This window comes from Zalophus californianus, chromosome X (assembly GCF_009762305.2).
Source record: "Zalophus californianus isolate mZalCal1 chromosome X, mZalCal1.pri.v2, whole genome shotgun sequence".
In the NCBI taxonomy this organism is placed as follows: Eukaryota; Metazoa; Chordata; class Mammalia; order Carnivora; family Otariidae; genus Zalophus; species Zalophus californianus.
Genome location: NC_045612.1, coordinates 30,271,178 through 30,281,273, shown reverse-complemented (window position 1 = coordinate 30,281,273; position 10,096 = coordinate 30,271,178). Strand labels below are relative to the sequence as shown.

General features: G+C 38.3%; 1 protein-coding gene and 1 pseudogene across 6 annotated transcripts in view; one reads left to right on the top strand and one right to left on the bottom strand.

The window, feature by feature from the left end:
* LOC113930685 (NFKB activating protein) overlaps positions 1–10,096 on the bottom strand; it is a 42,722-nt gene that overhangs the window by 15,897 nt on the left and 16,729 nt on the right. For 4 of the 6 annotated variants that reach the window (XR_003522586.2, XR_003522584.2, XM_027608050.2 and 1 more), the window contains exons 8-9: positions 9,296–9,445; positions 5,034–5,172 (exon numbers count right to left, since the gene is read on the bottom strand). Coding sequence is in view for 3 of the 6 variants with exons in the window: in XM_027608050.2 (XP_027463851.1) it covers positions 5,034–5,172; positions 9,296–9,445 (289 nt within the window). In the remaining 3 variants the exon portion in view is untranslated. Of the gene's footprint in view, positions 1–6; positions 5,173–9,295; positions 9,446–10,096 lie in introns of those variants that run through there. The other 2 variants (XR_003522583.2, XM_027608051.2) reach the window with 2 other exon arrangements.
* LOC113930684 lies at positions 1,235–3,318 on the top strand (annotated as a pseudogene).

The window sequence follows — 10,096 nt, the reverse complement described above, 5'->3', positions numbered from 1 at the left end:
TGCACATCAAACCACAGAAAATTTATTGAATAAACTTGTGGCAAACAATCCAGCTGTATTTTTTTTTTTTTTGCATTCATTCATTTTCCATTTGGCAATTTCCATCACATTAGCACAGTAACCAGTAAGTTGTTTTCCATTTCTAAGTCGTTTTTCCCATCACTGTCTACATCACTTGAGTCTTACAGGTACAGAAGCCAAGTTTAGAGATTTCCTAAAATTCACCTGTCAGACTGAGAATGCTACTTGGCTGCTTGTTCCCCCATCTGAGCCTAATTCTCTAGTAGACACACCTCTTTAATGGGCATAACTGAGGAAAAGAAAAATGGCAACAGTTCTACAGCTCATAATATAACCAGTCTAAAGATTTCCCTACTCACAGGCCCCTTCACTTACTGTGAGTTAAGCCTCAATGTTAACTAATACTACACTCCGATACTCTGAAACTGGGCACGCTGCATACCACACGGCATCACAACCGTGATGGCAGCAGGGTGGCTTCAAAACAGGAGGCAATTGCCACCCTTACTTATTTCTGGTCTTTCCATCCTCACACCAGATCATCACTTGTTCCCACCATCCCTGTGAGGCTGTCTTGTCTGACTGCAAAGGTTTAAACCACCAAAGACAAGATTACATTATGGGTGATTACGTACAGGTACATCAGAATACATATTTATGCAGACAAGCACTGGAAGGGAACACACAATACTAAAGACAAATGATGTGCTAAGACTGTGGTTAATTTTTCTTTCTTCTTTTTTTAACTGTTACATTTGTGTAACAAACATAAAAGAAGGGAAAATCTTATCAGAACAACTGGCAAGGAAGTGGAAAACTAGGTAAGTCTTCCTGAAGAACAAAACATGAATTTCAAATACAACAGCCCTCCTATCGGACTTATGGCTCAGATGACTCAACACAGTTTGAAGCAGTAACTCTCATGAGCTCAAAATACTTTTAGCCCTTTTATTCTACCCTCCTCTTTCCCAAAAAACATGCTACTGAAGCTGTTCTTTGGCAGATCTTTCCTGAACAAACCCTGATGAAAGAAATGACAAAGTTCTGAAATACATTAATATGTTTTCTTTCATTTACTGACTATCTACTCTGTGGAGGACACAGGAGAATCCAATAAAAACCCACAATAATCCTCTATCACAGAGTTGTTGCATTAAAACTGATCTGCCTGAGCACACGGACTCTGAGATCGAAGACCTCGGTTGAACTGAATCTCTTGTTAAGCTGAAAAGGCCAAAACTCTCCAGATGTCTTCCAATAATGATCAAGTTTTTATCCCAATGTCACGAAGAAACACCAGTGACCTCTCCAGGATGACCTCCAACAACCCGAAGACATTTACTGAAGTAGCCGTGTTAAGTTTTCATAACATTTGCTATCGAGTAAAAGTGAAGAGTGGCTTTCTTCTTGGTTGAAAAACAGTTGAGAAAGAAATCCTGACAAATGTCAATGGCATCATGAGACCTGACCTCAATGCCATTCTGGGACCCACAGGTGGCGGCAAATCTTCGTTGTTAGATATCTTAGCTGCAAGGAAAGATCCGAATGGATTATCTGGAGATGTTTTGATAAATGGAGCACCTCGACCTGCCAATTTCAAATGTAATTCAGGTTATGTGGTACAAGATGATGTCGTGATGGGAACTCTGACAGTGAGAGAAAATTTACAGTTCTCAGCAGCTCTCCAGCTTCCGACAACTATGACAAGGCATGAAAAAAATGAGCAAATTAACAAGGTCATTCAGCAGTTAGGTCTGGATAAAGTGGCAGATTCCAAGGTTGGAACTCAATTTATACGTGGTGGGTCTGGAGGAGAAAGAAAAAGGACTAGTATTGGAATGGAGCTTATTACCGATCCAGCCATCTTGTTCCTGGATGAGCCCACAACTGGCTTAGACTCAAGCACGGCAAATGCTGTTCTTTTGCTCCTGAAGAGGATGTCTGAACAGGGACGAACAATCATCTTCTCCATTCATCAGCCTCGTTATTCTATCTTCAAGTTGTTTGATAGCCTCACCTTGTTGGCCTCGGGAAGACTAATGTTCCATGGGCCTGCCCAGGAGGCCTTGGGGTACTTTGCATCAGTGGGTTACCATTGTGAGCCTTATAATAACCCCGCAAACTTCTTCCTGGATGTCATTAATGGAGACTCCTCTGCTATGATATTAAACAGAGAGGACCAAGACGGTGAAGTCAAGGAGACTGAAGAGCCTTCCAAGAGAAGATCTCCACTCATAGAAAAAATAGCTGAGTTTTATGGCAACTCTGACTTTTGCAGAAAAACGAAAGATGAGTTAGATCGACTCGTAAAGGGTCATAAGAGGAAGAGCTCAACCTTTAAGGAGATCACCTATGCCACCTCCTTCTGTCATCAACTCAGATGCTATGCCACCTCCTTCTGTCATCAACTCAGATGGATTTCCAAGCGTTCATTCAAAAACTTACTGGGCAATCCCCAGGCCTCTATAGCTCAGATAATTGTAACAGTCATCCTGGGATTGGTTATTGGTGCTATTTTCTATGATCTAAAAATGATCTTACAGGAATCCAGAATAGATCAGGAGTGCTCTTCTTCCTGATGACCAACCAGTGTTTCAGCAGTGTGTCAGCTGTGGAGCTCTTTGTGGTTGAAAAGAAGCTCTTTATACATGAATATATCAGTGGATACTACAGAGTGTCATCTTATTTCTTTGGAAAACTGTTATCTGATTTATTACCCACGAGGATGTTACCAAGTATTATATTTACTTGTATAATATACTTCTTGTTAGGCTTGAAACCAGTTGTGGAGGCCTTCTTCATCATGATGTTTACCCTTATGATGGTGGCTTATTCGGCCAGTTCTATGGCACTGGCCATAGCAGCAGGCCAGAGTGTGGTATCCATAGCAACACTTCTCATGACCATCTCCTTTGTGTTTATGATGATATTTTCAGGGCTGTTGGTAAATCTCAGAACTGTTGGGCCTTGGCTCTCCTGGCTTCAGTACCTCAGCATTCCTCGATATGGCTATGTGGCTTTGCAGCATAATGAATTTTTGGGACAAAACTTCTGCCCAGGAGTCAATGTAACAGCGAATAATACCTGTAGCTATGCGATATGTACTGGCGAAGAATTTTTGCTAAACCAGGGCATCGATCTCTCCCCTTGGGGCCTGTGGAAGAATCACGCAGCCTTGGCATGTATGATTGTTATCTTCCTTATAATTGCCTACCTAAAATTGTTATTTCTTAAAAAATATTCTTAAATTCCTCTTTAATTTACATGATTGATCCACACATTAAAAAGGGAGAATCTTGATTTTTTTTAAATATAAAAAAAAAAACTGATCTGCCTACTGAAAATAAGAGTGCAAACTCATTCAGTCTCTAGGAATCAATAACAAAAAATAATGTTCTTAGAGAAGAGAATTCTTAAATAGGGACTATAAATTTAGGTTTTATTACACAGGGAAGTAGATGGATTACAACTCATAAATTTGGAACCTAGCTTCCTTTTACCTTTAGGAAACAAGATATTGATCAGGTTAGGCAGCAATGATGATAAACAGAAATCACTTCATCTTCAGGAGTCATAAATGTTGCTACACGCCAAATGGTTTAGTTCCTTTAGTTGTGGGTTAAAGGTAGACACTTTCCTAGAACATATGTTAAATAGTAAAACTTTTTATCTATACTTTGAAATATGACTGCCTTATTTTAAAACTTTGGAAAAAAACACTTTAAACTATTATAAGAGAGAGCATTATATGACCACAGAGTTAGAACTTCCCCATCCCCCAGGTAATTTAGATTTATTCTAGACACATAATAACACAGCTCAAAACAACCTTAACAAAAACAGCCAAAACTTCTACTGTCCCCTTTCTCTTCACTCTTGTGACCTAACAACTCAAACTGAACAAAATAATGGGAAGAAAAAAGATCATGAACTGCTAGTCCCAGAATCTTCCATTTCTCTCAAACTTAAAAGTCAACAGTAGCCATAAAAAGGTGATAAAGTGAGGGGTTCTATACAAAGTTAAACTGAATGACAGATATAAAAAATAAACTGAAACGTTTAACAATGTTTAAAATGAAATATGCTTACTACATAAAGGACAGACTTAAAATACGTTTAATATCATTTTAACTTCATCCTTATAAAACTAAATTAAAACCAACACTTCAATATATTTTTCCCTATTAAACTCCTAACCATAGTTGACGCCCATTCATTTCCAGTATTCAAATAACGATCTAAGCATAGCTTAGATGGAAATAATCTACTTACATTGGCACAACAGTACACTTCCCAGTATTTTATATTTGAAGAACCATTTTTAAGGAACCTTTTAAGAACTTAAAACACTAGCGTTCACATTTTCAACTCATTAAGTCTGTGGGTTAGTTTGGTTTTTGGCTTGTTTGTTGGATTTGGGGTAGAGGTAGGGACTAAAACCAAAATACATGATTTCCAAGGCAGACTATATATTATACAAGTCGATTTTCAAATTCCAGATTTGTTTTCAGCAATGCCTTCACCCTGTTAACAAAAGTGGCCTCCTGTATGTTTCTATCAAGTCCATTTATAACACGTTCAACATAGAGGAATGATGATTTCCCACAAGTTCAGTTGGGGTGGGAGTGGGGGACGGGCATCATGTAGAGCTAATAGTAGCACTGTCCCATGGTGTGAGAGTTAAGTTTCTCATCTTACTGACACTTTCTCTCAATGCCACCTCCCCAAGTACAGTATGATTTCATTCGTAATTTGGATTTTTAAACCAGAGAGTTATTATGGTCAATCCAAAAATAACCCAAAGAACTTGCTAAAATTATATCAATAAGCAGCTTTCTATTGAAGGACTGAAAGAATTAAATAGAAGGCACAGTAGCACTGTAAAGCTTTTTCAGATCATGGTAATCTTTTTGTATGTATATGTGGAACCCAGACTTTCTTTTTTTTGTTAAAAATGCTGAACAATCAGAAAATCCTTATTTGTCATCTTTCCCTTTAGTTTTTCTGTATACCATCTCTCGAAAACTGGCCAGAATCTTGTTTTCTCTCTTTCGCCTCTCTTCTTGGTTAAAGGACGCCAGGGCTCTCTTCTCATCAGCACTATAGATCTGGTTCTCTTTCCGCAGTCGCACGGCCTCCATTCGGCGATGCCTGGAGATAATTTTATTTTTTGCTTAATTTCTCAGTAATTATTCTCATAGTACTTCCTCACTAATCCTTCTTAATACAGACTGTTCTATTTAAAAAACTGACAAATAGAAATTGTTTTGGTAATGGGTTGGATTTTCAAAAGATCATTTATCTGCTAATGTATCCTTTGATTCATTTTCAGCATTCAAATAATGATCTGATGTTCTGTCAACATCATGAATGTTATTAATTTCAATTACTAAGGGCCTAAGTCTAGTTCTGTTGTTTCTACTAAAACAACCAGAAACTAGCAAATTATTAATCTTCCTATGTGATATGTGGAATTAGCCTTTGGGGAATTGACAGTAGGACAGAAGAAAGGCTTAATGTCATCAGTCAGGCAGAACTTCCTCATGGTTCTAACTTATCATACAACCAAAAGGACCAGGTCTAATACTATAATAGAATTTGATGAGTTTTGTGAGTGGATTTAACTTCCTTAGAAACCAGTAGCAGCTCAAAGAAGAGATTTATCACAAGGGCTAATTCAGGAAAGTACAGGGGGCAGAGAGAAACTATTACATTATCTTCAAAAGGTCTGCTAACTTAGAGGGAAAACTCCATGAAACTCTTTTACGTTTATGTAACCCAATCCTACAAAGTCAGTTCGATATAAGGCTTGACCTATGCCTAGAAAAATAGAGAAAACTGAGTAAGGAAAAGAGGGAGAATCATTTAAGATTAGTGTGAAAGTGGGGAAGCAGCCGGATGGAAAGACAAGGAGATGACAATGTATTTAAGGTTGCTCAAGGCACAGTGAATAGAGTTTATTTGGAACACAAAGTGCTATGTGAACAATGTAAAACATCTATGTACATGTCTCCTAGTACATGGGAAAGATTCTCTCTTGGGTATCTAGGAATGGAGCTGCTGGGACATAAGGCTTACGAATGCTCAACTTGCCAAGATGATGTCAGACTGTTTTCCAAAGACACTGTACCAATTTATATCACCACTAGCAGTATTTAAGTGATCCTGTAGATCTACATCTTCTCCAATGCTTGGTACTGTTAGAACTCTGAACTTTTGTCTATCAAATAGATGTAAAATGGTATTTCAGCATGTTCTTGATTTCCATTTCCAATGATAATGAACATCTTTTTATGTATGGGTAGGCCATATATTTTTCTTCTAACAAATGCTTGTGTCATTTTCCCATTTTTTGTTCGGATTGTATGTATTCCTTAAATATTCTCAATACTATCAGTTGTAAGATCTTATCCCAGCTTAAAATTTGTCGTTTTACTTATTTTAAGATGTCTTTTGATGAATAAAACTTAGGCAAATTATCACTATTTTATGATTAATACATTTTTGGAGTCTTCCTTAAGAAACAGTTTACTACCCTAAGATCTGTTAGATATCTACTTATATTTTACACTAAGAGTGTTGAAAGTTGTTTTTGAGGACGCCTGGGTGGCTCGGTCGTTAAACGTCTGCCTTCAGCTCAGGTCATGATCCTAGGGTCCTGGGATTGAGCCCCACATCGGGCTCCCTGCTCGGCAGGAAGCCTGCTTCTCTCTCTCCCACTCCCCCTACTTGTGTTCCTGCTCTCGCTATCTCTGTCAAATAAAAAAATAAAATCTTTTTTAAAAAAAGTTGTTTTTGACATTTAAGTCCTTATTCTTGCTGCACTGATCTTTTTCTTAATTAAAAAAAATTTTTTTTAAGTAGGCTCCACACTCAGCGTGGGGCTTGAACTCACAACCCTGAGATCTAGAGTTACATGCTCTAGTGAGACAGCCAGGCACCCCTAGTTGCACTGATTTTTAAATATGGTGATGCAGGGTTCTACTTTCATCTTTTTCCAAATGGATAACCATTTTTCTCCTGCTCCATTCACTGAATAGGTCCTTCTTTCCCCAATGATCTGACATGCAATCTCTTTCATCTAACTAAGTTTACGCATGTATGGCTCTGCCGGGCTTCATATTTTATCCCACTGAACAATTCATTTATGCTCCTGTACTTTCTAAAGTTTTTTCTTTTTAAAGATTTTATTTATTTATTTGAGACAGAGAGAATGAGAGAGAGAGAGCACATGAGAGGGGGGGAGGGTCAGAGGGAGAAGCAGACTCCCCGCCGAGCAGGGAGCCCGATGTGGGACTCGATCCAGGGACTCCAGGATCATGACCTGAGCCGAAGGCAGTTGCATAACCAACTGAGCCACCCAGGCACCCTGTACTTTCTAAAGTTCTATAAGCTTCATAATAAGCCCTCATATTTGGTAGGGCAAATCTCATCTTCCTATTCTTCTTCAAAGGTGACTGGGCTATTCTTGGCCCTCTAGTCTAACATAAATTTTAGAACCATCTTATTGGGGCGCCTGGGTGGCTCATTCGGTTAAGCATCTGCCTTCGGCTCAGGTCATGCTCCTAGGGTCCTGGGATCAGGCCCTGTGCAGGCTCCCTGCTCAACGGAGAGCCTGCTTCTCTTACTCCCTTTGCTGCTCCCGCTGCTTGTGCTGTCTCTGTCTCTGTCAAATAAATAAAATCTTAAAAAAAGAGAACAATCTTACTAAGTTTCACATAAACCTCTGCTATGAGTTTGACTAGAACTACACTGAATATACAGATCAATTTGGGGAGAACTGACAAGTTTACATATTGCCTGCCTATGTGAACATGGTATCTCTCCATTTAAGCCTTCTTTAATGTCTTTTTTAAAAGATTTACTTATTTATTTGAGAGAGAGACAGAGAGAGGGTGAGTGGGGGAGGGGCAGAGGGAGAGGGAAAGAATCTCAGGCAGACGTCCCATTGAGTGTGGAGCCCAACGCGGGGCTCAATCTCACAACCCTGAGATCATGACCTGACCTGAAACCAAGAGTCAGACCCTTAACTGACTGAACCACCCAGGCACCCCTTTAATGTCTCTTAATGTTTTCTAGTTTTCCCTGTAGAGGTCTTGGACATTTTTTGTTAAGATTTATTCCTAAATCCTTTATATTCTCTGATACTACTATGAATGTTGTTTTCTTTTTATTTAATTACATTCCTGTTTCCTGATATATAGAAATGCAATTTTCATGTATTAACCTTATACCCAACCATTTATTAAGCCCTATTATTCAGAATCATCTGAAGATTCCTTAGAATTTTCTATGTAAAAAAAAAAAAATCACATCATTCACAAAAAATGAGTTATATCTTCCTTTCCAATGTTTATGACTCTCATTTCTTTTTGTATTATTGTGCTGGTCCTCTGAATTCTAAGATTCTGGAGGTGATTCAGGGGTTTTGCAAATATCTGCCTCCAACTTTATTTTAAAATATGTACCTACTTTAAAATTTGTAAAGTTTTAAAAAATCCAAAATTCAGTTTGATCTTGGTACTGATGCCCTATTAGTTCACTCTCCTCATTCTTCCTGGTTCTTTGCTTTTTCTTCCACTATTTTAAGATTTTATTTTTATTTATTTGACAGAGAGAGACACAGCGAGACAGGGAACACAAGCAGGGGGAGTGGGAGAGGGAGAAGCAGGCTTCCCGCAGAGCGAGGAGCCTGATGCGGGGCTCGATCCCAGGACCCTGGGATCATGACCTGAGCCGAAGGCAGACGCTTAACGACTGAGCCACCCAGGCGCCCCATCTTCCACAATTTTATATTCATTTCCCCCTGCTATCATAATCCTTTTCTGCTCTTAATTCTTAGAGTCCACAGAGAATTAGAGTCCCCATTCTCTGACTCTATAGTTGAAGCAAACTCAGAAAACAGGAAACACTGTCTCATGAAAATGATTTCCTACTACTAGAATGCCACATTCCTCATGGGGCAGTGATAAATAACTGAATTAACTATATCCTCCAGAAGACAAACTATTGGTACCAAAATACAAACTAGGAAAGGACACTGGAAAGACTGATTCTTTCAAGTTGTAGAGATAGCTGATTTTGAGGCTGAGTTGCACATATACTTGGAATTTTAGACAACCATGTTTATCCCAATAAAAGCAATATTAAACCAAAATTTATACTCTACTTTTCATTAGGTATGATCACTTCATGAAAATCAATTACCAAAATATAATGTTGGTATTGAGAAAAGATCTACTCATGGAAACTGACCTCGATGCCAATAACTTACCTGCTACCACTCATTACATAACCCGAGCATTCAAATGATGCGATTTCTTCACTTGTCAAGCCAATTTCACCTCTTCTTGGGATACGTTTCCCTGCTTTTACATATTCAGCCATAGCTGCACCCTCACCAGGTAACAGCGCATGGCCATAGCTACAAAGTAATTCAGAATTCAAAAAGGTTCATTATAAAAAGCTCATCATTATAAAAAGCTCATCATTTAAAGAGAGCACAAAAAAATTTTCTCTCAGAAAACAGCACAAATAACAGTTGCTGAGCGGCAGCATGCTGGGAAGCCCAATGTGAATGACTTTAATTAGTGAACATTGCACTCTGACCTAAATAACTAACCCAGGAATACAGAGATGCTTTGGAAGAACAAAAGAATTGATGTTAGTAAGTCTAGATTCATGGTTTACAATTATGGATCATTTATCCCTACAGGCAGCGCCTTTATGGCTTCTGCCTCCAGTGAATTCCTTTTCCCCTTTTCCCTTTCAAGGAAAAAAAAAAGAAATAATATATCTCAAATTAACATAATTTTTAGACTTATAACCGGTAATGCTATACAGTAACAATTACGTATTAACTTTCATTTGAGAGGACTTTAAAAACTATCATCCCTTCATTCAACTCACTGACTGTCTTGAAATCCTATTAAACTCAAAGCTTATAATACAAAAATAATCTCTGTTCTTATGGAATTTATATACTGATGGGGACATAACTGCAATACAATGCAGAACATATAAAACATTGTACAAAAGAAACCGAAAGTACTGTGAGGACTAGAGGATTAAAGAG